Source organism: Tauraco erythrolophus, chromosome 2 (assembly GCF_009769465.1).
Source record: "Tauraco erythrolophus isolate bTauEry1 chromosome 2, bTauEry1.pri, whole genome shotgun sequence".
Taxonomy (NCBI): Eukaryota; Metazoa; Chordata; class Aves; order Musophagiformes; family Musophagidae; genus Tauraco; species Tauraco erythrolophus.
In genome coordinates, this window is record NC_141466.1 from 31,512,303 (window position 1) to 31,540,210 (window position 27,908).

At 44.7% G+C, this 27,908-nt stretch overlaps 2 protein-coding genes across 10 annotated transcripts in view; one reads left to right on the forward strand and one right to left on the reverse strand.

The window, feature by feature from the left end:
* Window positions 1–7,931, forward strand: part of RARS2 (arginyl-tRNA synthetase 2, mitochondrial) — a 43,991-nt gene extending 36,060 nt beyond the window's left edge. For 4 of the 8 annotated variants that reach the window (XM_086631306.1, XM_086631305.1, XM_086631311.1 and 1 more), the window contains 5 exons: window positions 1,045–1,112; window positions 1,212–1,321; window positions 2,333–2,428; window positions 5,519–5,593; window positions 6,496–7,231. In XM_086631306.1, the coding sequence (XP_086487432.1) occupies window positions 1,045–1,112; window positions 1,212–1,321; window positions 2,333–2,428; window positions 5,519–5,593; window positions 6,496–6,679 (533 nt within the window). In that variant the 3' untranslated portion in view covers window positions 6,680–7,231. Of the gene's footprint in view, window positions 1–1,044; window positions 1,113–1,211; window positions 1,322–1,503; window positions 1,606–2,332; window positions 2,429–5,518; window positions 5,594–6,495; window positions 7,232–7,794 lie in introns of those variants that run through there. The other 4 variants (XM_086631309.1, XM_086631308.1, XM_086631312.1 and 1 more) reach the window with 3 other exon arrangements.
* Window positions 7,932–9,708: 1,777 nt separating this feature from the next.
* Window positions 9,709–27,886, reverse strand: SLC35A1 (solute carrier family 35 member A1). Of its 2 annotated transcripts, XM_086608209.1 has the most exons (8): window positions 27,829–27,886; window positions 22,821–22,998; window positions 17,126–17,285; window positions 16,591–16,743; window positions 15,711–15,777; window positions 12,103–12,279; window positions 11,571–11,705; window positions 9,709–10,228 (listed from the first exon to the last, which is right to left on the reverse strand). In XM_086608209.1, the coding sequence occupies exons 1-8, from the start codon at window positions 27,842–27,844 to the stop codon at window positions 10,098–10,100; spliced, it is 1,017 nt and encodes a 338-aa protein (XP_086464335.1). In that variant the 5' UTR covers window positions 27,845–27,886; the 3' UTR covers window positions 9,709–10,097. The 2 variants fall into 2 exon arrangements, with proteins under 2 accessions (XP_086464335.1, XP_086464334.1); XM_086608208.1 differs by lacking the exon at window positions 12,103–12,279 and having other exon boundaries at window positions 27,829–27,869.
* Between the last annotated feature and the right edge of the window lie 22 nt (window positions 27,887–27,908).

A 27,908-nucleotide genomic window follows, 5' to 3' on the forward strand; every position in this document is an offset into this window, starting at 1 on the left:
TCTTGTAGGCCCCCTTGAGGTACTGGAAGACCGCTATAAGGTCACCCCGGAGCCTCCTCTTCTCCAGGCTGAACAGCCCCAACTCTTTCAGCCTGTCCTCATAGGAAAGGTGCTCCAGCCCTCTTATCATCTTCGTGGCCCTCCTCTGGACCCTCTCCAACTGGTCCATGTCCTTCTTATGTTGGGGACTCCAGAACTGGACGCAATACTCCAGGTGAGGTCTTACGAGGGCAGAGTAGAGGGGGAGAATCACCTCCCTCGACCTGCTGGCCACGCTTCTCTTGATGCAGCCCAGGATGCGGTTGGCCTTCTGGGCCGCAAGAGCACATTGCCGGCTCATATTGAGCTTCTCGTCCACCAGTACTCCCAAGTCCTTCTCCTCAGGGCTGCTCTCGATCCATTCACCACCCAGTCTGTATTTGTGCCTGGGATTGCCACGACCCAGATGTAGGACCTTGCACTTGGCCTGGTTGAACTTCATGAGGTTGGTACGGGCGCACCTCTCCAGCCTGTCGAGGTCCCTCTGGATGGCATCCCTCCCTTCCAGCGTGTTGACGGCACCACACAGCTTGGTGTCATCGGCGAACTTGCTGAGGGTGCACTCCATGCCACTGTCCACGTCACCGACAAAGATGTTGAAGAGGGCTGGGCCCAATTCTCTGATTCTGTCAGCAAAGGTTCTCTGAATATAATCAGTTTTGGTATCTTCAGTGGATGGTGTGAATACATCCAAGTGCTCCATTAGCTGTTGGAACAGGTTTTTTTTGTTTATGCCTCCCTATCACTTGGAGTTTTTAAACAAAATCTGAATTGCCCTGTCACTCTCTTCCTGATCTTAGAGACTGACTGTCTGAAACAGCTGTACTTCAAGTTTTAAGAAAGATTTTTATCCTGGACTTGTTGCTATATGCATCCTGACAATTTCCGTATTGCTTGTTCACAATTATGGAAGATCTGCTGTTCTGTTGGCATCTCCAAGTCTGAGCAAGGGAGTCATTATGCTACTATGGAGTGAATAATTTCTTTTTCTCTGATTCTCTTCAGCAACCAAAGAGATTGAAGACCCTATGGAGACAGCAGAGAAAGTTGGTCTTGCAGCACTAATAATTCAGGTGAGCCTGAGCTGCCTCCAAAGGTGTTTGCAATTTCTGTGAAAAGTTAAAAATTGACACAGAGAGCCATATCGAGGTGATATTAATTTATTGTTCCAGGACTTCCGGGGCCTTCTGTCATCTGATTATCAGTTTAGCTGGGATCGAGCTCTTCAAAGTCGTGGAGATACAGGCGTGTTCTTGCAGTACACCCATGCCAGACTCCATAGGTAAGAGAAGCGTTGGTATGCAGAAGTACAGTTTGACAGGTATTTTAAATTTATTAACCTACTGCTTGCCTAAATATTACACATTCACTTTTTCAGCAGAGGTGTGACTTTACAATAGGAATCACTGAAACTTGTCAGAAGAGCAAGCCAATTAAAATGAAATTTCCACCTCATTTCCACAGGGCTGAGCTGACTGCCCGTGTACTACCCCAGTTCTGGAAACAGCCTCTCTGTGGTTGGTGTCAGTGATGAGGAACGGTAGCCCTAGGATTAAGGAAACTGATGTAAACCCCAAAATACCCGTACTTGTAAAATATACCAAATCACAGAACTTAAATATTTTTGACTATCACTGTAGCTAGTGGTTTTTTTTAACATTTTGTTATTTCCCACTGTTGGTAGCCAAGGTTAAAAGCAGACCCTTTCCTGTTGGCTCAGGTCAAACACCTGACGTTTAATTATTTTTTAAAAAGAATTTTGAAGAGTCCAGTTTGAACATTTTTAGCAATTGTAGTGATGTTTCAGGGCATTTTTAATGCAGATACGGATATGTATTTTCATAAAAGCATGTAAGATACCTTCCTGGATCAGGCCAAAAGTCCATACAACCTGGTATTCTGTCTGAGGCAATGGTAATAAGAGATAATATTCAAGGAGAGCATGCAAGCCTGATCCCTTTTTGTAGTCTATTCCTCTTGTATTCCCTTATCATCTAGATATTGCTGGTACTAGGGTACCATTACTAGGGTGTTGACTACCTCCCTAGTCCTTGTAGCATGAGCTTCTGGACCTATTGTCCATGTGTATCTCTAATCCTGTTGATACTGAATGACTATCACAAATTTTAAATTTTTTATCTTGGGTTGAAATCAGTCTGTCTTAGTGTTACATTCAGCTTGAGCAGAAGATGCCTACCCTTTTTTCTTAAAAACACAAATTACTGGGTTTTGTGTTCAGCTTTGCTGACAAGAGTTTTTCATTCAACAATTGTTTTTCATTCTTACGTTTTAGTTTAGAACAGATGCATGGGAATGGGCAGCTAACTGATGCTAATGTGTCATGCTTAAAAGAGCCAGATGCCATCTCTGTTCTTCAGCATCTTCTCAGGTTTGTGTAGTTTTCTTTCCAAATACCAGTTCCATTAAAATCAACTTATGGATTTGCTGCCAGACTGCACAATCAGAAAAATGGCTATTTCAAGGAATTGACTTGTCTGTTGGGTCATACTAATTGCTACAGTAGGCCTCACTTGGAATCTTCATGAACTTTACAAGCCATATGAGGGAAAAAGCAGTATTTGGAACATACTCAGTGTATATGAGCCTCTTGATTATTTATTGTCTTCACAGAAATATGCTAAGTTCTATATAAATATTAGCTGCAGATTTGCTTGGTCCCTCTTGTTCTGTTTTTGTCATGTGGGAAAGGAGGAAGTGCTCCTGGGTGAGATGAAATGGAGTGTGTGCATGCTGCACACTCAACATTCTTCAGAGCTACTGAACGTGCACAACTATTACCTGTTAATAGTAATGTTTTTCATTAATTCAGTCTTAAAGTTCAGCAGTTTCTGTTTTCATTATTTCATAGAATCATAGAATGGTTTGGGTTGGAAGGGACCTTAAAGATCATCTAGTTCCAATCTCCCTGCCATGGGCAGGGACACCTTCCACTAGACCAGGTTGCTCCAGGCCTCATCCAACCTGGCCTTGAACACTTCCAGGGATGGGGCATCCACAACTCCTTTGGGCAACCTGTTCCAGTGCCTCACTACCCTCTGAGTGAAAAATTTCTTCCTTAGATCTAATCAAAATCTCCCCTCTTTCAGTTTAAAGCCATTTCCCCTTGTCCTATCACTACATGCCCTTGTAAAAGTCCCCCTCCAGCTTTCCTGTAGGCCCCCTTTAAGTACTGGAAGGCTGCTATAAGATCACCCCGGAGCCTTCTCTTCTCTAAGTTCATAGGTGTGTAATTAAAATACAGAGACAGGGGGGTTGTCCATGTCACGCAGCCTGTGATGGAGTTGGAAGTAATTGAGGCTTTCAGAACTCCTAGTGAGAGGTCCTATATACCACATTACACACTGCACGGTGCTGGAGACTTAACTCCTTTGGCCACACTAAGGCCTTCTTAAGGGCATCTGTTAAAAATTCAGACTTTGAAAAGTCGTGTCAGAGTCCCAGGTAGGTCCTTTTCAGCCTGCAACTGTAGGTTGCAGTGTCCTGCAGTTAACTGTCATTGCCTCAAGAGGTCTGCCTGCAGTTCATTGTGTGGTGCATGCTCTCCTGAGGAACAGCAAGACCAGCCAGCACTCTAAATAAGACCGGTAATATCTTACTTATCCAGCGTAATTGTATTTCACAGAAACCTCCTAGGTTGTTTCTTGTTTTTTATCAGATTACTGTATAGCTGCCAATCTTATATGGGAAAACTGGCAGGGTTAATTTATTTCAGATTGATTTGTAGGGATCACTGCGTCCCAGATTGTGTCCATTTTCCAACAGCACTTCTTGCTTCACTGCAGGGCTCTTATTTTCATAGAGCTTCAGGTCTGCTTATTGCAGACACCTTTGAGTCTGACCCAGCACCATATGGAATTTGTACGAAACATCTCCTGAGGCCTTTACTTCCAGCAGAAAGCAATATTTAGGTTATCCGCTAGACCAGGCACTCAGTGACTAACAAACTCATATTTAAATATCCCATGATTTCAGGAGTAACAATTGCTATTCAGTCCTTCTTGTGAGTTGTCACAAGTAGATTCTTCTTGAAGAGTTTCCATGGTAAATACTTCTGAGTTGCCAGAAGCCCACATCCCATGGCTCTGCTTCTGCTGTTTGAAAAGCTACCAAACACTTGCCCTTAAAATCAGCTGACCAGTTCTGAATACCATTAACTTTGCAGACTACTGAATAGTAGATTGAAGGTAGCATGGATATCCCTGCAGAAGTGGACTTACTTAACTGATAAAATAATCTAACATGTTGTCACAGGCTAACACTGAAATGGCAGCTTCATGAAGCAATAAAGCTGCTATCAAAAGAGAGACCCTTCACTGCGTACCAACTTTGTTGCTTCATGAAGCTCTATTAACAGCAGTTTAATGATGCTTGTTAAATTAATAGTAATTTTTGTATACTTATGTTCTGACTCTGGGAGCCCAGCAGTTGCCGATCTAAGCTGTCCCTGAGGCAATGCAGAGGTTGCCCTGATTTTGTCTCACACCTGTTGCACAGTGGTATAAAGGCAGCGACCTTCCGTGTTTGCATAGTGGCCAGCTGGTGCACGCTGGCTGAGGTGAGCTGCTGAAGGTACGTCTTAAGAGATGTTTTCCTAGCTTACCCAGCAAGGGAATGGGGAATGCTTCCTCCCTGGTGCTATAGCTCTTAAGTGACCACTGAGCCCTCATTATAAGAGCTCACTCCCCAGTTCTCCTGCAGCTTGTCTTTAAAGGAGGAAGATCCCAAGTAAGTTCAGCTTGGGCATGCAGGCGGGGATGAGCCTGGGAGCTGAGCAAAGACTAGGAAGTCCACTTTGAATTTGAAATCTGTTCAGCCCCAGAGGTGTTGGTAACTTCTTGCAGGCTGTAAAAGGATGATGTGCACAAGTGGACAGCAGAACACATAAAGAATAAACATGGATTTCCATGACTCTGCCTGTATTGTCCAGTTTGATACTGCATTGCATAAATCGATTTTATCCCAGGATTATGTAAATGCACTTTGCTTTTGTCTTTTCTAATGTTAAAAGATTCCCTTTAGCTCCTTAAAATTCACAGCTGCGTTTACTAAAGGCAGCATCCTCTAAGGGACTATTTTGACTGTCTTGGTTATTTAATACATGTTTTTTACTCCTAGGAACTTAAAATTAGTGTTGAAATATAAAACCAGACATAATGTTCCAGGAGCAAATATAGCTCGTGTGTTCTCTTTGCCTATAGCCTGCCTCTCTGAGCTCTGCCATCTACAGTGTTTGCATGATGAGAGGCAGAAGCAATCCCCTTGAATAATAAGTGAAAGAGGAAGAAATAATCAATTGTGTGCTGATTACATGGCTTAGGTGTGGTTCAGAAGATTATTTTTATTAATTCTGCAGTTGTGGTTGCGTGTTTGTTCTGACTTAAGCAAGTCTGATGAGGCTTACATCTGAGTACACCTTCCTACCACTTTAACACCAAACAATCTTTTTCTTTCTTCACAGGTATGACGAGGTCCTGTATAGGTCTTCTCAGGATCTGCAACCCAAGCACATTGTCAGCTACCTCCTCACACTCAGGTAAGGTGATCACCGATACTGGCATCTGTCTACGGTAAGGACAGATCTTCCCGAGCTGGCTCTGCAGCCCTTGCATCTGCACTGCTTTGAAGAGTAAAAACAGTGGGAAGATGTAAATTTGTGGGACAGTCTCTCTGGAGCAGGAAAGGTAAAAAGTAGGATAGTAAATAATATAACGAATAGTAGAGATGAAGGTTGGCATCAGGAACAAAGGAGCCAGGAGCCTCCTCAGAAACTAGTTGCTTTCAAGAAAAATAGAATCACTTGACTATAACCCAGCGCCTGAACTCAGAATCATGCTGGACTAATCATATCTTAAAGAGCGGATTCGAGTTGATAATATGCTCTCAAAATTTCAGCTAGGAAATTTTGTCCAAACCCCTTTTAACCACTGATCTCAGCCTATGTGTTGAGATGGACAAAGGATATTATTGCTGTAAGTCATCCCATGTATGCACCCTCCATAGGGAGGGTCCCCATAGGGACCTGTCCAAGTTAACAGGACAGTGAAACACTGGAGCAGACTTGCTGGAGGAAGCTGTAGAGTCTGTGTATGGGGAAGGCTTTAACAAATTAAGGAGAATGGTACAAGGATTTATGCACCTTGGGAATGACAGGGCAGCCTCTCACGGATCTTTCCAGACCAGTTTTGGGGTTTTGGGGGGCAGGGAGTGGAGAGATTGTTTTGGGTGGGGTTTTTTCACAAGCATTAAGTTGTCGATGGCATGCCCTGACAACATGCAAGCTACAGAAAACCACGCTCTCCCTCAACCAGGTGAAAGAGGCTGTTGGAAATAACAGTCTCTGGTAGGCTGCAGTTGCGGCTCTTCCAGTTCTGCTGCTTCCCGTAGCGCTGCTCTTGTCAAGAGTCTTGCTCGTTCTCACCCTGTTTTCCATTTCAGCCATCTTGCAGCTGTGGCACACAAAACCCTCCCTGTGAAAGGCAGCGCTCCTGAACTAGCACAGGTATGGCACAGTGTTGTCATGTGGCTGGAGACTGTGCAGGGCATCCCAGAGGAACGATCCATCTGGGCTTTGCCAGCCCAGCTGTGTGACCACTTGGGGGAATATGGACCTGCAGGCTAACAAGCCAACAGGCAGGCTCTCCCATGGGGCACCACTTTGGGAAGGCGAGGGTTGCTGTGTATGGCTCTGCCTTCTGGGAAGGGCTGCTCTGCCTGATCTTTCCCAACCAGAATGCTCCATAAGGAAAGCTGCTCCAAACCCAAAGAAACTTCTTTCTTTCTTTCTCAGTACCTTTCCTTCTGAACCTTCAAAAAGTAAACGTTTGAGCAGGCAATGTTTGACCCCTTCACTGCTCAGTAAATGATATACTAATTATACTGCAATTCTTATTTTCTTTTATCTATTTCAAAAGAAGTTAGCTAGCTGATTTTGGTAGGAAATCACATTCAAGTGTTAAACTGTGTTGTAGGGGGCGGAATTTCAGTGGAATTGATGGAGCTGCACTCTTTAGTTGAGCTTAGATGCTATAGATATTCCTGCCTTTGAAGATGATTCCATGCATCCTTGGGAAGAACCACTAAGACAGTCCAAGCTACAAGGAAAATTTCAGTTCTTTTATCCTGTAAAAATTTTTTTTCCTAAATATCTTACAATGTGACAACTTTCAAGAACTATTTTTTTTGAGTAAGGGTGATAGAGCCCTTCCAGCTAAGACACTGAAAAGGAAGAGTGAAATCTTCAAAGCAGCCCATAGTTGCTTGACAGCCTGTAACCCAGGCACAGTGAGAGGAGGGATTCCAGCGGTGTTCTCAGCCTGTCACAGCCGGTGCTGCACTTGTGTGGTGCAAAGATTTTCACTTCTCAGTCATTGCTCGCTCTTTGCAGGCATCCCCTCTGGTCACTCTGCCCCAAGGGTGTGGATTTTCTTTCCTTGTGATTTTTTATGTACAAATGTCATTACTAGACTGGGCTGGACACCCCTTTCCAGTTTCCCTTCGCTGACGAAAGTGTCCCTCTGCTGACACTGGGATGTCAACAGCTGGTGTGAATTCTGCCGGCAGCGGTGTGTTACTCAGTACTCAGATTACGTATGTGTCCAAATCTCAGCGCCCCGCGTGGGGACAGCAGATGCACCCAGTGTTCTGCCCCTGACAGGCTGCTCCAAACTGCTGTCCTGAGAACTGTGCGCTGTTCCGTAGCAACACCGTAAGCTGATGGCTGTTCTTGTTTTGCAGGCAAGGCTCTGTCTCTTTCAAGCTGCACGCTTGGTTCTCGCCAATGGAATGAAACTTCTTGGCATTACACCTGTAACTCAAATGTAATGAGGCTGTATGCAACGTAAAGTCACAGCTCTTAGTAAAGGATTTTTTTTCAAGAGAATATAAATGCTCTCCCGTGAGTCATTGCTAATGCAGTCTGGAAACTGTCCGCACTTGGACCTTTGTACGCTCCATCATACTGACTGCAGAAGAGCATTCATGGCATAGCCGTGGGGGGAAGGCCAGGGTTGCCACAATCACTTTCTCCCAGACCCTTAGGAGCAGTAGTGTACTTCAGACACCAGTCTATCTGGTGTTTCCCATAAAAGAGAACTGCTCTGTATATCTACAAAATACAACATCCTTTTGGTAGAGGAAGTGCTACTACACTGTGCTGCCCTCAGCAATCAAAGTTCTCCTGTTCTGTGGTTGCCACTGTGTACTTAGGCCTAACGGTACAACGCCAGCTACAGGTCCTCTGTATACTGTAACAAACTGAGTTCATAGAGTCATAGAATGGTTTGGGTTGGAAGGAATGCTAAAGATCTAGTTCCAACCCCCCTGCCACAGGCAGGGACACCTTCCACCAGATCAGGTTGCTCAAAGCCTCATCAAGCCTGGCCTTCAGAACTTCCAGGGATGGGGCATCTATGACTCCTCTGGGCAACCTGTTCCAGTGTTTCACCACCCTCATTGCAAAAAATTTCCTTCTATCTATCTTTTTTCAGTTTAAAGCCATTGACCACACCAGAGAATTTTTTCCTGTGTGTTGTACTGCCCTCTCCCTTCAGTAACATTAGCCCAGGGCAACTGCTACATCCTGTTCCTCACCCATTCCTCTGTCATGCCAATGTGACAAGCGGGGAGAAGAGGGTTTGCTGCTCAGCTGGTGAAACAGTAATGGTGGTGCTCCCTCAGCACTGTACACACAGTCAGGCATGGCAGGTGCTGCTTGGCGCCCCTGAGCCATCACGCTGCTGAAGAGAGGTGGTGTGTCACGTGTAAGGTAGTGCAGGTGGCTGCTCCAGCCTCTGAAATGCCTGACAATACTCACCACCACCAAAGCCTTGACTCGCCAGAGCAGCACTTTGGTGACACACTGTTTAAATGCACAGAACAGTTGGTAAAAGGCAGAGGGGAGCATCCTTTCCTAGCTAAAACCTAGCTAGTTAACTCATGTCTGAAGGAATCTAGCCAGGACATAAACTTGGTCATGTTTTTGACCCCACTTTGAATGTAAATGAGTTGTCCAAACACGCCAAAGTCAGTTTTCCCTCAATGCAGAGTTGCAGTTTCTAGAAGGGCTGAACTGAGTGAGGCCTCAGAAAAGGAAGGAGGAGGTAGAAATTATACAGTTGGCACTCGTAAATTAAATCAAAGCCTAACGTGTGTTACAGGAACTCTTTTCCAACGTCAATCTGTATGTACAAAAAGGTCTAGTACAGATGAAAATCTTCTAGTCTGACAGTGTGAGTTGACTCATTCTTACTTAAGCTGAAGCTAAAAGAACATGTGAACCTTCCCCTGTACAACTGAGGTTTGAGAAAACACACAGAAGATCCATCTACCAGCTACAGCAGGTATAAAAAACATTTGAAAAGTGGAAGAAAATCTGCAGCTTAAGAGAAACACCTGTCTTCCATTCTGACTTTTTAAACCAAACAGCAAGTGCTATTCTGATCACTTCTAGGTGAGTGATGCTTGAAGCATCGTGATTCGTGGTGAGGGGGTGTTAGGACACATGAGACTTGATTACGTGGAGGGAGGAAGTACTATTGATCATCGTGAAAACACTGGATTAAGTACTCTGTTCATCTCATTTCCTGTCATTAATCAAACTGCAATTGGCAACTAGTTGTAGAGAAAATGCTGGCAGTAGTTGCTCTTTTTAATAGATTTTTATGAAGTTTTGGGGTATTTCTGCCCTCAAAGGGCAAGACAGTTTTATCAAATACACAACCGATTTCCCTCCATTATATACATTATATACAATTGAGTGTTCAGTTCCTTCATTCTGCTTTCCTTGTAAATGGGACTCTTCATTGTCCAATGTGAATGAAGATTACCTTCAATGAAATACCCATCCAGCTCCTCAGTGGTAATGTAGCGTCAGCCACTGGAAACTTCACACATAAAACAGAACTAACTTCTGCTTTTAGTCTATCCCACTTAGACTGTTTCATGACTAGCTTAAGGCTAACTTTTTAAAAACTCAGTCTTTCTTAAAGTCCTTTTTTTTTTTTTTCCTCTTGTCCATTTGTCCATTTTTATGGGCAATGTCACACAGTAGCAAGTCTCTCTTTTGAGCTCTTAGTTTCTGATGGCTGGATTTTTGTGGTGTCTTGTCGAGGTAATCCATAGAGGTAAATAGAAATACACACCAGGACAGCACCCACGAAGAAGGTAACAGCTGAAAGAAGACAAAATAGCTTAAATAAACACGTCTGCATAAGAAGAAAGAAGACTAAGCTATATAAATTATTATGATATCAGAATAACAGCATTAAAGCTACTCAAAACTAAACAGGACAACAAGCTGTTAATAATTCACAGAATCAAGACTCATCCTCCGTCACCAAGAACTCCTGAGTGTTTACCATCCCCTCAACCACTTCAGTTGGTCTCATATCAGCACGAACATGATGATGGTCAGAAAAGCAAGCATGAAACATCTCCTGCAGTTGCAGATGCCATCCGACAGGCTTCCGTTACAATAAATGTAACGATAAAGATGCGGTGAATGTCATAAAGTAGTCTGCGAGAGCACATTGTGTTTGCCTTTCCACATCTAGCCACGGTTAGGAAACACTATTAATGAGGCTTTCACAGAAAGATCACCAGTCCAGGTTTGATTTGTGTCAACCATCAAGAAAACGTTCTGCTCAAGTGAGGTTTTAAAACTAGTTGTGTTTTTCATCCCTTGCTTTGAGGTGCTCTTTTTCAGCCAAACACTGATAATTTTCTCCTTATGCAAACTTCATGTTTCACCTCACGAATGCCACATCAGAAATCTAGTTTTGCCACCGTTACACTATACCATCTTTGGATTACAGTAGGAAAGTAAAAAGTACCCAAAACTAAACAGTGAAGGACTGGGCAGGAGCTCAGTATCAGACACAGAATTGATCAGGGAGAAAATCTTTTCTAGTTGCCGGACAGCTCAAAGCAATCTGCTGCTTCCTCTCGAAAATATTCATCACACCAGTCATGACCCCAGCTGCTGTTTGGCTCGCTCTCCTGTGCTGCTGTCCACAGCAAACAGGGAAGGCAGAAGTTAATGTGGTAGGGGGCATGACATAACAGGGATGTGTAAGGCCCTTGCAGAAACAGCTGAGGAATTAATTTGGCTCTGGCTGTGCTAAAACCAACACAAAATAGTAACTTATCAACAGCAGTCTCAGGTAAACAGTTATATCACACGCTGAACTGCATCAGAAAGCGACAGACAAATAAAGCTGTATAAACTCGTAAGCGGTTCAAATCGGAAAGAACGTTCCCGTTTGAGGCTGTAGGATGCTTCTGAAAGAACAACTCGTGAACGCCTTCGAAAGCACAGGCTCATCGGGCACCTCATGTGCCACAACGGAGACAATACCTTAGTGCACAGGAGTCCTGGAGAAGACTTGGAAGTTAAAATGAGCAAAATTCAAAATAAGGCACAAACGATTGCTCAGGTATGAACGGCACAGGGCCCGCTGGCAGCCCGCTAGCCAGGAAGGAAACGGTTGAGTCAAAGGCAAAAAGGCACTTACTTATCTGGAGGCCGAAGAGGATGACTGATGCCACAGTAGAAAGAACAATGGCTGCCGCTGCAGAAAAGCCTTTCATAATGTTATCTGTGTACTTAACAACCACCGAAGTGTAGAGGCCACCTACGCTGGCCAGAACTGCAAAGCAGATAACAGGTTTCTCTTAGTAAAGGTGCAGTAGGTTATTCTTGAAATGATGCTTTTTACCCCACTGGTGTACTCCTTGTTTGGGCTACATCCTCCTAACTGGTGATGTAACACAACTTTCAGCAAAATGGGATGTCTACACAGCACCTAGTAGATCAGATACAACTCGTTTAAAGATGACCTACTCCCTACTCAGTCGTTTAGATTGCTGCTTCAGCACAATTTTAAATTGAACAAGTGAATAATTGCCAAGAAAATGATACTTTTAAAAAAAATCCCTCAAAGCACAAAAAAGTGGGTCAGACTGAATTTGTAACTTTGTGCAATCAGTTGTATCAGTTAAAAAAGCAAAACAATGTAACAAGACTTTAAACCAGGAGATACTTACATACAACAAACCAGACATAGTATGTATAGCCGTAGAAAAATCCTTTCTCAAGAACTTGGGCTCCATCTGACATGTACACACCAAATAACGTCACCACAATCCCAGATAAGTACATCTGAATATTCCTCACCCACAAGGAAGTATCTGAACTCTTTAAGACCTTCTCAAAATAAACTCCTAAAGAAAAAAAAGGTAAAAAAAAGGGTTTCAGTAAGATAAATGAAGTTTCATCCTTAATGATTCATGGTTCATAGCGTTTTAAAGCCAGACAACACTACTGGAATCATCTTGTCCTACCGATTGTTCCGTTTCACAGAAGCTCCTGATGCAGAAAGCCCAACAACACATCCCACTAGCGTGCGTCTTCCACAACAGGACCATTTTAATGGGTATATAACATCAAAAATACATTCTGTTTCTCTTCACAGTTTTTTTAACAATGAACCTCACAGACAATTGAAATGACTCCTCATTTCTGTTTGGTCTGCTGATTCCGGCAGCATTTCCTCTGTACGATTCTACACCAGAAAAAAAGCATTTCACCTTTGTCCTGGTTTCAGCTGGGATAGAGTTCATTTTCTTCTTGGTAGCCAGAATAGCACTGTGTTTTGGATTTAGTATGGGATTTGGTATGAGAAGAATGTTGATAATATACTGGTGTCTCTAGTTACTAAGAAATCACGGACTTTTCAACTTCCCATGCTTTGCCAGAGTGCAGGTGCACAACAAACTGAGAGGGAGCACAACCGGAGCAGTGGACCCACAATTCTTGGCTTAGGAATTCATTTGGCTTAGCCAAAACCAGGACAACCTTGGCACTTGGTATTTTATCCCCAGGACAGCATTTATGCATTTCAGTATGATGCAGAACTCTTTACACACACACCCCCACACACCCCTCCATCAGGATACTTAGCAGTAAAAAACTGAAAAAAAAAAAAAGGGCAGGTGAGACTATATTACCTCAGTACTGAGACTGAGAATTTCTCGGAAGCCTTGTGCTTGTAGTGGCAACGTTCTGAGCAAAGCAAAACTGATGCCTTCTGCTTATTGAAACTACAGATTGGTTCTGAGAAAATGGAATTCATTTTAATATAAAGCTCTTGTTCCAAGTGCCACATTGATGAGCATTACTATTATGCTCTGCATTCCTCAAATTCCCCAAATACTTTTTTATTATTCTACTTGGGAGATGGAAGTCAGACTAAAAGGCTGACACTTGACAAGGCCATCACTACCTGCCTTTTTAACCATCGCTCCCACATCAGGACTCTGCTAATTCCCTCTGGATTCCCTCTGGAATTCGAAACATAGAGAGCAGTTTACAGGACTCAGATCTTCTCAGCCACTTTCATGACCTTCTGGAGTGAGTCCTACTGACTAAAAGTTTATTCCTGATTAACATCACCCAAAATCCTTCACACGATATGAGAAAAAAATACATGGAACTGACAAAGACGGCACAAAGAAAAGACCCGTGGGTTAGCAGCCTGAGGCACACACTCCTCCTGAAATCCCTGAGTTAGCTTCAAGGAAGGTCTTGCTATTCTTTTATTCACGAAAAACTCAATTTATAATTTAATACAGTCTAGTGAACATTTATGGTGAATAAATTAGAGAACAGATTTATATTTCAGGGGTTGAAATAATAAAAACAACCAAGGAAATATATTATCTCATACGAATATACATTTTTAAAGTCTAAACACCATGAACAAAAACCTAGCATTTAACAAATGCAGTACTTAAAAGAACCCACTCTAATCTATCCTGAGATTTCTGCCTGCTGAGAAGAGCCACAGAGCACAACCAGAGGTAATCAACACACCAGAAATTTGGCTTGAGTGTGAACCATACTTGTAAATTTTATAAACTAAGAAAACAGTAAGGAAGCCAATGAAATGATTCTTTCAGATTTCTGAAAATTCATAAAAATCATTACACTAGGCAAGAATGGGTGCTGTTCAGGAGAAATTACTCTTCAGTACTGTTTCAAGTCACAAAGGATTTGCCATTATATATTTGTTCAATGATTTCTGTAAGTGTTGTTGGTCCTCTGGAGACTTGGAAATTATCACAGGATCAGCGGTTTCAAGAAAAAACTTCTTTTCCATCTCTGAGGGACAAAGACATATAACTTTTTTCACTTTGCTGGAATAATATAAAAGATTTAACACAGTTCAGAAACTGAAGGTTTAACGCCAAAATAACTTCTTCATATGGGTGGGGAAGGTAGAAGAGGAAAGAAGTTTGAGCAGGGTTTATGTTTTCAACATGTAAAGCCCCAAGGGCACAAGAAGCTCCATGGATGAAACACACTGTCCTCTCAGCTGCCTCAAAAGCTACAGCTGTCAGTGAGGAAACACCCAAGCTCCTGCGATCCTTTTGCAGGAGAAGAAAGCCATATGTGTCTTAAATCCTCTAGAGCTGCCTGCATCAGCCCTTTCAATGGTCTGAATTTGCAGACTTTTGGAAGCACAGCTCTCCACCCACGTTATCAGAGAAAGCCAGAGAGTTTTGGGAGACTCTGAAGGCTTCACTGTGAATGCTGTATTTTGTCTTGTGGCTTAGGGGCATCTATTGAAATTACAAAATTTATAACCTTCCAGGAAAAGTCGACTGAGCTCTACAGTCTTATTTAGCATTTCTGCTTCAAAGTGCTCATTTCACTGAAAAGACACCACACAAGAACGTCACCCTCCTCCTTTCCTGCCCTGCCAGCCAGAATGGTTTTCATGAGTAGTGGGCATGGTATGCAGAGCACAAGATTATTCTTGCAGGATTGTATGGTACTAGAGGTGGGTGATGATACCTTGTTTTCTTACAGATGGTGGGGGAAGAATCCAGTTTACAGCCAGGGAAATATGCCCCTGGGAGCCAAATTGCAAATTAAGTAGTAATTTGCATTTCCTTATTTCTCAGCACCAGCTCACTTGTCCTCCAGTTCTGGTCTCCTTCTGCAGAAACCAGAGAAAAACTACTCTGAGGGGAAACGCTGGTTGTAGAACAAAACAAACCCAAACCAAATCAAAAATCCTTCATACAGCTTATCTAGGCTTCCTCCTACTCATCTTCCTCTCTGCCTTCCTCACGCTGCTTCTGCATCTCAGTTAGATTTACCACCTACAGGATAACGGCAATGTGTATATTGGGGCTGAGCTAGTGCAAGAACCGAGCAAGGAGCTCAGTTCTCCTTACAAAAAACCGCAAGCGTTTCGTGCGATCACCATAAGGGAGCTATTCACTGTAAAGCCAACTTCATAAAACCGATGGGCATTAATTAACTGTACTGAATGAGTCATTATGGATGTTCCCTACAGTATTATTCTAAGCTTTTCAAAGACGCTTCCACTTGCAAACCAGCCTTCTAAGTTGTATCACATAAAACTAATAGTATGTACTCCTAGTCATCTGCTTGACAACTGGAGTCATCATGTCATGAATCATGTCACAATTACTGCAAGTAGAAGGTAATTGTGGGCAGAGATAAAGTCCTTTTTCATCTTCTAATCAACGAAGACAGTTAACTAATGCAGAATGTTCTGTTTTAAACATCATGAGTTCTCTTGTCCTTTTCACGTGACCTGCGTACAGAAATAATACTGTACCTGCGAATCCTGAACACAATACAGCAACAGCAATTGCTCCAAACCCTAGCCATGGATTCTGCTCCACCTGCAACATCAACCATTATTTTAAAAAGGATGCAACACTTCAGCAACTTAAAATAATCAATTCCAGAGCTACTTTGTTAAGTACAGCAAAATTGTTAGCATTTCATTACAGAATAAAATGTACTTGCTTAGCTAGAGCTGCCCTTCAGATTAGCTCAGTGTAGCTGTGTGGTGCTTTACTTTCCGTGTACACTCTTACCAATCCTTGCAGTGCTCAGAGGCACAGTCTACTTGGCTGTGGCCAGTCTTCCCAGCTGCATGATCTGCCTTTCCCACTAATGCCTCTGACCAGCAACTAAGACCTAAGAAACAGAAGACACTTGTTTCTTCCTAGAACGGGATTAGGTCAGTGCCTCTGAAGGGTGTGTTGAAATGATGTACCCACACCCACAAGGCATTGGAGTTTCCCTCCTAATTCCGCCAAGCACTTCGATTCCAAGTTCTCTGCTCCAACAATTACAATGATACCAGGGCCAACTGCTGGAAACAACATATTACTCAGATACTCCTATGATGGTGCCTTAGACTGATTATGATGACTGTGGTAATTTATACTAATTGTAGCAATCAGGCGCCTTTCCAATAAGTGAGACCAAAGCAATACCGCAAGCTTGCCTCAACTGGTAGACAACAAATGTGAAGGTGAATGATCAAACTAGAGTTTATGTTGTAGATAAATTGGCTGAAAATAGGAAACGGATACTGCTGTGCGGAATGTAAGAGACCTCACCTTAATCCCAGCTGCTGTGAAGTGAAATACAAAGCACAATGCAGTTTATTCTTCGTTGTGAAGTGGCAAAATACAAACTCTTACCTGTACTTTCGTAGCCTGAGCAGGCTTCCACTGAACAAGGGTAACACCACCACACAGCATGAAGACAGAGAACCACTGCAACTTACTAAGGGTACGGTTCAGCATTAGGACTGTACATAAAGCTGTACAAGGGATCTTCAGCTGGTACGTCACCTAAAGAAGACAGGAATACAGCACAGAGGATGTGGTTTTACAAACCTCTCTGAAACAAGAAAATAAAATAGAGAATTCAACTACCGAATGACCAATCACATTTTATATTCATTGATTTCCTACAGACCCTTGGCTTTTTGTACCATCGCCAATGACCACAAGGTGAACCTGTAGTGACTCCAGCAGCAAGTAGGTTAGCTCAGAAAACCAGAACGCTGCAACAGGGCATAGCTCTGCACGTAACGAAGCATCATTCGGCTTTCAACACTGAGGCCAAAGAGGGTGCTGAGTGCCAGGCAGGCGGGTACCCAGCACGCACAGCTCATGAAACACTGAAGAGGAACGCATTCACAGACCCATTACTGACAGAAACACGTGCTACCTGGTAGACGGCTGCATCCAAGTTGCTAAGAGCCACAAACGCCATGTTGTTTTGGAGAGCATACACCAAAGATGGAACACTTAATTTTAGCAATTCCATAGGACTTCCGAATACATTTTCTTTTAAAGATGTTATTAACCTTGCCAGACTTCCAGTTTCTCTGCAAAATAAAATATTAATAAAACCGAGTGCTCTCTTAAACTGATATTTGAAAACAGAAGTCAAATCAATGAATCTTTTGGGAAGGCTGAAAATTTGTTCTCAACAATCAGTTGTACCTTCTGCTCATTAAAGAAAAATTAACTGGGAAAAAACAGCGAGGTTATCAACAAGTAGAAACCCCTGAAGGTAAAGAAGATTTTCTGGAACCAAGAGCTTAGATGCATTAATGTGTAATAAAGTAAACAACAACCATGAACACTGTAAATGGTAGAATAAATTGCTAAGTATATAGGCAGTGGGACAGAAGGCTGTCGTTCCCCCTCTTCTTTTTTTTGGGGGTATAAACATTTGTGTGTGAAGCCAAATGCTCACAGTTTTCCAGATCCCTTTAAACTGGGCCTTACAGCACAGCCGAAAAAGATTTTACCCTTGCACACCACTGAGCTGGAAACACCTCTCATTTCTCAGCCAGCCCTGGGTTTCACTTCTCACTTGTGCTGTGGGAGATGCGGGACCGGCACCAGCACAGGCGCGAAGAGGTCTGGCAGGGCGTGCGGCGGCTCCCTGTCGCCTCGCGTCTCCACACATCTCCTCCATGCAATTACAGCGTATGAAAGAGCAGGCAATGGGAAAGGACATGTTGCTTCTTGCTGCTGTCCCCTTTTGTGGCTTGGCTTGCTCCTCAGCTTATTAGAGCTGACCTTTGCATTGCTAGTTCTCCCTTATCGTTTGTACATCAGCCTGACATTTCTTGCTTACTTGTTGCTGCAACTCAAGTCCCCCAGTTCCCTTCCCAGCTCTCCCCAAGTCCCGTGGTCCCCCTTTCTATTCTTCTCTTGCTTGGCCACTGACAAATACCAACATCCAAAACCAATCCTGTCCCCTCCCACAGGCCTCTCAACTTGCAACCTGTATAGCTCTTGAATTCAACGCTCCTTTTGCTTCCATTACACACACATATGAACAAATGGCTCCATCCTCCTCAGCGCTCCAGGAGCCCAATTCCCCACATTTCACCCACGTCCCAACTTCTTTCTTTTTCACAAACATACATCATCTACCTGCCCCAAACTCTTATTAGCAATTACAAAAACCAGCAATCTCTCTGTACCCCAGGCTCCTTCATTAACCACTGTGTTCATGCATATTTTCCATTCCTGATCAACACCTGACTCTGTGCTCCAGGTTCTTAAATTCTTCCTCTTCAAAGATTTATGGACTCTATCCTCTCATGATCCTTTCATCCAACCATTACTCCTCCCTTGCCTTCCTCTCTGCCTGGCACCAAGCATACATCTCCTTTTCTCCTTTTTTTTTTTTTCTCATGTAGTGAGAGCAGTCTTTATACAGGCAGCTGCGAGGGATTCTTTTTGTAATTCTCCTGTAACAGAGAGTACGCCCAAAAAAAAACAGTGAGGGGCAGTTCAGTTACCAGAGGTGAGTACGGTTTCTCACACTCTTGTTGCACAAGTGAGGTCACACACCAAGCTCTTTCCCAACTTAAGGGGATACTTTGCTTGGGACAGACTTGGTGACACCGAGCACGTCACACAGGTGTCTTTTGCAAGACAGGTCTGGCCACAAGGGACAAACATTGACACAAAAATCTACAGACAAGTAGCACTTAAAGCGAGGTTCACAGTACAAGGAAAGGGAAGAGTTCATGCTAGAGCTTACCGTGGTTATTTGCACTAGATACAGAACTGCATAAAATGTTATGAGTCATTGACATTATATGCAAAATTGTTGGTTTACTTATTCCTCAATGTATTTATTATGTTGCCCAGCATTGGGAGAGAAGATGCACAAGAAAACCTAGAGTTCCTGGTAATACCCAAGTACAGCCGGACGAAAAAGCTTCAATCTCAAATGTCTAACTGCAAATAAAATATAATTAGCACAGATACAGTACTACTCTGTGAGAATAAGAAGTAAAAAAATACCACATGGTAATGGCTTCTTCTATTTGTTGATAGTAAAGTGGGCTGTCGAACAAGAAAATAATATTTAAACTATAGCTGTTCTGTTCCAGACCATGTTCAGTGAATTACCTGATCACGTTTAACGTCAAATCACAGCAGTAACAGTAGATCCTGTCTACTTTGACTTTTAGCATGGAATTTCAGCAATGAAGAATAACAGTTGTCCAGTAAGCATCACTTTCAGTTTAGTTTTCGCGAACTAGCGAACTAAACACTAGTAAGCATGCTTTCTGAAGCATGCGCTTTTCAAGATCTCTAACTGTAAGTTGAATTCAGTACAAAGATCACGTGGAGACAGATTTAAATCTACACAAAAAGGAATTTAACACAAGCTTCTCTTTATAGCTGATATTGTGAAATAAGGTGCCCAAAGATGTACGCTGCAAAGTCAAATATGAAAATAAAAAATTATCTAGCTTGAATTCAACATTCTTGATGCTGATCTAGATTAGATTAAAAAACGCATTCTGTTTTCTTCATAGGTCTGAATAGGTGGGAGATACTAATAACACTAAGTTCTGCAACAGAAACATGCATTTGTCAGAAAAGCCAAAGTTAAAACTAGAGTTTGCAAATCAGCTCTAATTTCGTCATCCATTGCTAAGTAATTATGCACTATCTAAGAATGTGGACAATGTAATTAACAGATGGTGAACTGGACTTTAAATAAACACGAGAAGTTGAAAGTACAGTTGAGTAAACAATTAACACAGCTTAAACTATCATAAATTTCTCTTTTGAAAGACAATCTTTTGGCATTCATCCATTCAATGTGCCTCCCAGGAGAAACCTTGAAAGTAAACACAATGAAGGCACAGTGTAAGAACGTGTAAGAAAACAAATTCTGCAGCCGGAAGAACGCAAGAGTCACACTCCAGTATCCTGTATATTGCAGTAATCATGCTGGCTGTTTCAAAAAGAAAAAGGTACCCACCCAAATGTATCCTGCTGTACAGAAAAAACAGATTGTATTCTGTCTTCTGACTGGTTATTAAACTGCAAAGACACCTTACCTTGGGTGAGACAAATTAGTTAAGACTTTAAAACTGGAGAAAGCTGTACAGGAGACACTGAAGGAAACTATGCTGGCATTTATGCTGTTCAGCATATTCGTAAGTGATCTAAATGAGGAGATTACCAGGAAATTGGCAAATTTTGCTGATTATACTCAATTATATGCGATACCCAAAAGGAAACTTTCAAAGTTGCCAAAGAGTCTCTCACTACACTGAGCAGAATTCACCAGATCTTTTGCCATCTGAGAAACAGCTGTGACCTGGACAGCAAAGGCAGGCATCCGGACCCACCAGCAAGTGAGACATCCTACCACTACCAAGAAGAGGTAAGCACAGCCTGAGGAATAGTATCTGCTGGTGCTCATCAACCTCTCAACTACAGAGGGAAAAAAAAACACTAGCTGACCGGATCAGAATAGATATTGTAACCTTCAAACAGCTCAGTGAAGCAGATTTGTCCCATTTTAATTAGCAAATAAAGCTCAGTTGTCTATAATAAAGGAGAAAGAATCATAGGAAATGACAACCCCAAAATACATCTCTGCAACTATCTCTAAACAGTTACGGGCATTTGAGAAAAAGATGCGAGTAGCTCTGACAGCATCAGCTCAAGGCTCAGCTGTGTTCAGTGGAATGAGCAGAACGTTACGAATCCTCAGGAAAGGAACCAAGACCAAGACAGAAAACACGTTCAACCCTCTGCCTAACTAACACCATGGCCTGTTCGCATCCTGAATGCCACATGCAGCTCTGCATCCTCTTGTAACGACACTGGAAATGCTGCGGAGATGGGTACTAGGACCATCATGGAAAAATCAGACTAGGACTCCCAGCTTAGAAAAATAAACGAGTGATGAAAACACAATACAGATTTGTAGAGATATGAAAATAAAAATGAAGGAGGAAAGATGATGCCTGTCAACATAAGAAGACAGAATCCAGTGAAACTGCTAGATAAAAAAGTCCTTTTTCACATACTGTGTAGTTACATTGCAGAAGTAATTTCAGAGATACAGTAGGGACTAACAGTTCCAAAAAAAACTGGGCCATCTCACAGAGGGTAGGATCGTTAGGCACTACAGCCTCAGAGTGCACACAACATCCAGGCTGGGAAATCCACAAGTTTCTGCCACCAGCTAAGGAAAGTTCAGCCTGTGCTTGCCCTATTGCCTATACTTCTGTTCTAAGCATCCTCTGCTGACTACTGTCAAAGGGAGGACGATGGGCTACCTGGATTTTTGGCTGTGCAGGGCTGTTCTAAAAACATAGTAGACTTCTGAGTTAAAAGTAATTGTTTTTTTAATTATTTCAAGCAGAAAGACCATTCATACATTTAATTAACACAATATTACTGACCCTCCACAAAAGGCAGATTGCCTACCCTGCTGAACTAGGTCTCTCCGGTATATTACGAACAGTCTGGGTCTCGGGCGCGCAAGAACAGATATGAGAAATTATACACACAGGTGAGGCTACCAAATGCCACCCACAGGTCCCTCACTATTGAGAAATGTGGGCTGCTGCAGCCTCCAGAAAGCAGGATGGATCAGGATCCACGCTGGCCGCAACACTGTGAGAATCACAACGCAACCACTCCTCAGCAGAGACACTTCTGCCAACATTTTGTGCTGGCAGAGTGGGAAGCCTGGGGTGCATAAAAAGAAAAATAGAAATTTGCCACCGGTCATACTTGCCTTTTCTAACACATTACGTTTAATGAAAGGTTAAACAGCTGTCTTACTAAATTCAAATATTGCCTCATTTCTAAAGCAAATAAAATGCCATTTTGATGTTACGTAGAAAGGATCTGATAAAAATCTGAAGTAGACCATGTGACTTCATGATCCTCTAGCACAAAACAGCCAGCCTTCTGATGTACCAAAAGCCACAAAGAGAGAGGCAAAGGTCCTGAAAGAACAATTTCTACCACAACAGCAAGAAGTGGGCTTTGGAAAAGAGTCTTCTGAGGAAGGACATAGCACAGGGAAGCTGAGAGGAAAGACAGCAGCCTGATGGCCTCCCTACTTCAGAGGCTCGTGTGTGGACTAAAGTTCTAGTTCTTAGTGACAGTCTGGGATTACAGGAATTCTAACTTCTGACTGCAGCCTTTCAGCGTTGATTCCCCAAGTTAACAGAGACAGCAAAAACGTCTGTCTGTAACATTGGGATAATTTATGAGTAGGAACATTTCAATTTTACATAACTCCACAGACAATGGCTCACAGTTCAGCTTTCATCTACATCAATATTTTAAAGACCCAAAACATCGCAGATAATCCATGCTGACATTTTGAACCTATTCCAAAGCACACAAAACCAGAAAATATGCAGAAAGGACACACCTGAATACTATGCTGTTTATAAAGCAGTTTCAGTTGAGGAGGACTCACGAGCTTTAACCCGCTCTAAAACAACTCTTCCGCAGCATGACTATCCAGCCACAGTCTCAAATGCATCTGTACTTCAGTATCTGAGAATCTGAGGTTAGAAGCAAGGATTTGTTTCCAAAATACTGCTTAGGGTTCCCATACTTACTTAGCCAAGATGCCCACACTCAAGAACAACTTGATAACTTCAGTGATGCAGACGGCCGTCGTTGAAAAGTAGAGTTCTGTCTCCACCGTCCTTGTGTACCGCAACGCGACCGTGTATGTTGCAGCAACCAGGGTCATCACCGTGAGGCAGTACAGCTTGAACAGTAAGCTGACATTTTCTGAAAGAAAACAAAGATGACAACTCAGTATGCCCTTCGGTTTAATTTAAGAACCGAAACAGGATGTCCTCCAGCTGGAGGACTGTATCAAACACTACGGTGGCAGCATATAATAATTACAACGTTGTGAAACACTTTCTGCAACAAGTTCAAGTTCAATTTTAAAGCCTCTTCTCAAAGAAGCTTGTAGGAACTCCAGATATTTGAATATGAGATGTCCTCTTGCCCTCATAATCGTAGACAAACGTCTAACTAATAGTAATGCGAAAGTCTTTCTGTGCTTTCCTGCTCTCTAGCTGACAGTAAGTGCTCGCTCTGAGACAGCAGCTGATTCTCTCCACGTAGCATACTGAAGTGTGACGCAAAGAGTACTGGCAGACTTTTACTAAAAGCAAAGAAGGGAATCAATCTAGCAAATCTAAATAAATAAGGCAGCATTTCCTTCAGCCTTATTTTCCACCTAAGTTAGTAAAAGAAGAAAGTTTTGCTCACAACAGTGATCCAACTTCACACAAAATACTTTCTTGAAAAATTACTGTAGAAAACACTAAGGTTACGGCTATTCAAGTAAATTAAGCCATACAAGGACTACGTGTCATCTGCGTTGCCCCTCTATCTTCCTCACTGCTATACTTCTACTACAGCAGCAAGTCTCGTAACAGTTTTGCCCTGAACCAACTACTATCCTGCACAATTTGGGAGTTAGCCTGTTCCAGACCTACCAGCGAAAGACAGGTTTTCATACAGCTGCCCTCCTCTAAGGCCCCAGAGTTCAACTGGCCAGGCCACGCCAGTTCATTCCCATGTCAGAGAGCAGCTAAGACTGTACCCGTAGCAGTAACGAGAACAGCACATGACTCCAAGCAGGACTCCTCTGCATGAAGGCATGACCTACAACACGAGGCATCGGCGAATCTGCCGTGTCTACAAAAGCATCTTTCAAACCGGTAAATTATTCTATGTTTGTACGGCGTCTGACGGGGGGATGTTGGTCACTCAGCAGCATCTTTCAGGCCATTATCTGTCATGTTCTGGGCATCTTAAAGAAACATACTTTAATTGGTATAAGTTTATGTTCCTCTGCTGATTAGGGAATGAGCTAACAGATAAGCTCTGGGCAGATTTGTAATAACTTTGTTCATTTAATATGGGAAGGAATTGCTGAATCCAGTGCAACTAATGTTTTGGATCATTTTCTTTCAAGCCAGCAGTGACTTCTATTGCATAACATTTCTGCAAGGTACAGTTAATACCTCCTGCTGCTGCAATCATTTAAATTAGCTACATCTTTACAGATAAAAATCTTACCCACGTCAGTAACCACTTTTAAAAGGCAGAGCCAATTAGTTTTTGGACTAACAATGCTTAAAAGAGACTTACAAGCTCCAATCCATTTTTAAATTAAGTTTGGATTGCGGGGAGGGCAGGGAGGGGTGGTGGAAATCCAAGGGCATAAGAACGAGGAAATAAAGTTAACTCAGACCAGTTTTACAAAAATGTATTTTCTAATGATATTTTAAGGCTGAAATAAATGATATTAATAATATGTTTTTACACATTAAGAATCATAGAATCATAGAATGGTTAGGGCTGGAAGGGACCTTCAAAGGTCATCTAGTCCAACCCCCCTGCAAGGAACAGGGATATCTCCAACTAGATCAGGTTGCTCAGGGCCTTGTCCAACCTGGCCTTGAACGTCTCCAGGGATGGAGCATCCACCACCTCTCTGGGCAACCTGTTCCAGTGTTCTACCACTCTCATAGTAAAAAATTTTTTCCTAATATCCAACCTGAACCTACCTCCCTCTATTTTAAAACCATTACCCCTTGTCCTATCATAACTGGCCCTCCTGAACAGCCTCTCCCCATCTTTCCTGTAGGGCCCCTTGAGGTACTGGAAGACCGCTATAAGGTCACCCCGGAGCCTCCTCTTCTCCAGGCTGAACAGCCCCAACTCTTTCAGCCTGTCCTCATAGGAAAGGTGCTCCAGCCCTCTTATCATCTTCGTGGCCCTCCTCTGGACCCTCTCCAACTGGTCCATGTCCTTCTTATGTTGGGGACTCCAGAACTGGACGCAGTACTACAAGTGAGGTCTCACGAGGGCAGAGTAGAGGGGGAGAATCACCTCCCTCGACCTGCTGGCCACGCTCCTCTTGATGCAGCCCAGGACGCGGTTGGCCTTCTGGGCCGCAAGAGCACATTGCCGGCTCATATTGAGCTTCTCGTCCACCAGTACTCCCAAGTCCTTCTCCTCAGGGCTGCTCTCGATCCAATCACCACCCAGTCTGTATTTGTGCCTGGGATTGCCACGACCCAGATGTAGGACCTTGCATTTGGCCTGGTTAAACTTCATGAGGTTGGTACGGGCCCACCTCTCCAGCCTGTCAAGGTCCCTCTGGATGGCATCCCTCCCTTCCAGCGTGTCGACGGCACCACACAGCTTGGTGTCATCGGCGAACTTGCTGAGGGTGCACTCCATGCCCCTGTCCACGTCACCAACAAAGATGTTGAAGAGGGCCGGGCCCAACACGGACCCCTGAGGGACGCCACTCGTGACCGGTCTCCACTTGGACATTGAGCCGTTGACCACTACTCTCTGAGTGCGGCCATTGAGCCAATTCCTTATCCACCGAGTGGTCCATCCATCAAACCCATGCCTCTCTAGATTAGAGAGAAGAATGTCGTGCGGGACAGTGTCAAAAGCTTTGCACAAGTCCAGGTAGATGACATCCATTGGTCGACCCTTGTCCACCGATGCTGTCACCCCATCGTAAAAGGCCACCAAGTTGGTCAGGCACGATCTGCCTTTGGTGAAGCCATGTTGGCTGTCACCCACCACCTCCTTGCTCTCCATGTGCCTTAGCATGGTTCCCAGGAGAATCTGCTCCATGACCTTGCCAGGCACAGAGGTGAGGCTGACCGGTCTGTAGTTGCCCGGGTCCTCCTTGTTCCCCTTTTTAAAAATGGGGGTTATGTTCCCTCTCTTCCAGTCATCGGGGACCTCGCCAGACCGCCACGACTTCTCGAATACAATAGCCAGTGGCTTGGCAACTTCATCCGCCAGTTCCTTCAGGACCCGCGGATGGATCTCATCAGGTCCCATGGACTTGTGCACCTTCAAGTTCCTCAGATGTTCTCGAACCTGGTCTTCAAGTACAGATTTTAAGTCTATACACTACTGAACTAAAACTAAATTTAATCCTTGCCTACATTAACTACTCTTTCAAAAATAAACAAACGCCCCAATTTGGCAACGGTTTGCTAACTTGGGTAAACAAAATGGAGCAGGACATAATGAATCTAGTAACTATACTAGACAGTTCCAGCGTTATGTAAAAAGCTATTTGTAGTTAGTGACCAGCCTGAACATTTCTCCAGCCTGGCTCACGAATCTTCATCAGGACCAGTGCGGCACTGGGGGCAGAAGGAAAAACATAGTTGGTGCACCCATATCTTCTGCTGGTAAGTCCGAACTCATACCAGCTTAAAAAAAAAAAAAAAAAAAAAAAGAATGAGGTGAAAGGAGCTGTTGTTTCTTTCCCAGAGTTTCTCTCACCGGCTTCAGTAAATCCCACTCGAATGAAACGAGGGTGGTGAGACACTGGAACAGGTTGCCCAGAGAAGTTGTGGATGCCCCATCCCTGGAAGTGTTCAAGGCCAGGTTGGATGAGGCTTTGAGCAACCTGGTGTAGTGGAGGGTTTCCCTGCCCATAGCAGGGGGGTTGGAACTAGATGATCTTTGAGGTCCCTTCTAACCCTAACCATTCTGTGATTCTATGATTTCTAGCTACAGGGATGAGACAGGCCAACAGCCTCGGGGTATGAACGCGGGCCTCCCACACTTTTCCACCGCTCATCCAGCCGCTCTGCCAGGGCTCTGTTAAACGGCAGCCCAGGGCCAAGCCTGGCGCACGAAGCGCAACCCGCGCCTGACAGCGGCAGCCGGTACCTCGGACCCGGCCTCGCACACGCTGCGGGGAAACCCCCCCGCTCCCGGCCCTTCTCCCCCGGGGCTCCCTCCCTTCCAGCCCCACCGAGCCTGCCGCCCGGAGCGGAGCCACCCTGCGCAGGGCCCTCCACGGTGGCAGCTGGCAGAGGGACGGGCGTCGCCTTCCCGAAGGGTGCCAGCCCACCCGGCCCGCCCAAGGGCTCTGGTGCGGGGACCGCGGGGCGCCGGCGGCGTGGCACACACTCCAGCAGAAACCAGGGCCCGGGGGCGTTTTTAGGGACAGGGCAGGGGCCGAGCAGCAGGCGGGTGCCCGACCCGGGCTCACGGCCTCGAGCTAAGCTCCAAAAGCGCAGCGCCACGTTCTAACGCTCCCAGAGCCGGAACCGGCGACAGAGGCGTCACCGCTCCGGAGCCGGCTGCCGCGAAGAGCGGTCCTCAAGGCGGAGGAGCCAACGGCGGCCCGGCCCGGCCCGGCCGGCCCCGGCCCGGAGCGCCTAGCGGCCGCCCGCTGTCCTGCCTGACGGCGCCTCCCGCCCGCTGGAGAAGCGGCGGTCCCGCCGCGCGGCCCCCGCCGACCCCGGGCCAGGCCGGTCACGGAGCGCGGCGGGAGCGCGGGAAGGCGGAACGGCGGGGAGGGCACCTCCCCGGCGCGGCCCCGCGCCCCCTCCCAGCCGCCTCCCCCCGCCCTCGCGGTGGTGGCGCCCGGCGCCGCAGCCCCCGGCGGGGCGGACGGTTCTACTCCCTGTGGCGCGGGGGCGGCGGGGGGGAGAGGCCGGTGCGCGGGTCGCGCTGCGTCTGGAGGGGGCGGGACTGGCCCCTTCTCCGGCCGTGCCTCCCTCCGGGAGCCGCGGCACCCCGCTAGCCGGCCCGCGCCGCCCTCACCTTTCGGAGGCGACATCGTGCCCGCGGGAGGTGCCAGGACCGCCGGGCCGGAGCCGTCCGCCGTGGCCCGCCGCTCCTCC

Bases quoted from the DNA above. Each gene is read 5' to 3' on its own strand.
- SLC35A1 (XM_086608209.1), bottom strand. The intron at 17,286-22,820 runs GTAAGTATGGGA...TTTATTTTGCAG, and splicing joins AGTGTGGGCATCTTGGCTAA to AGAAACTGGAAGTCTGGCAA. The intron at 11,706-12,102 runs GTAAGTATCTCC...TCTGCTTTGCAG, and splicing joins CTATGTCTGGTTTGTTGTAT to TTCTGGCCAGCGTAGGTGGC.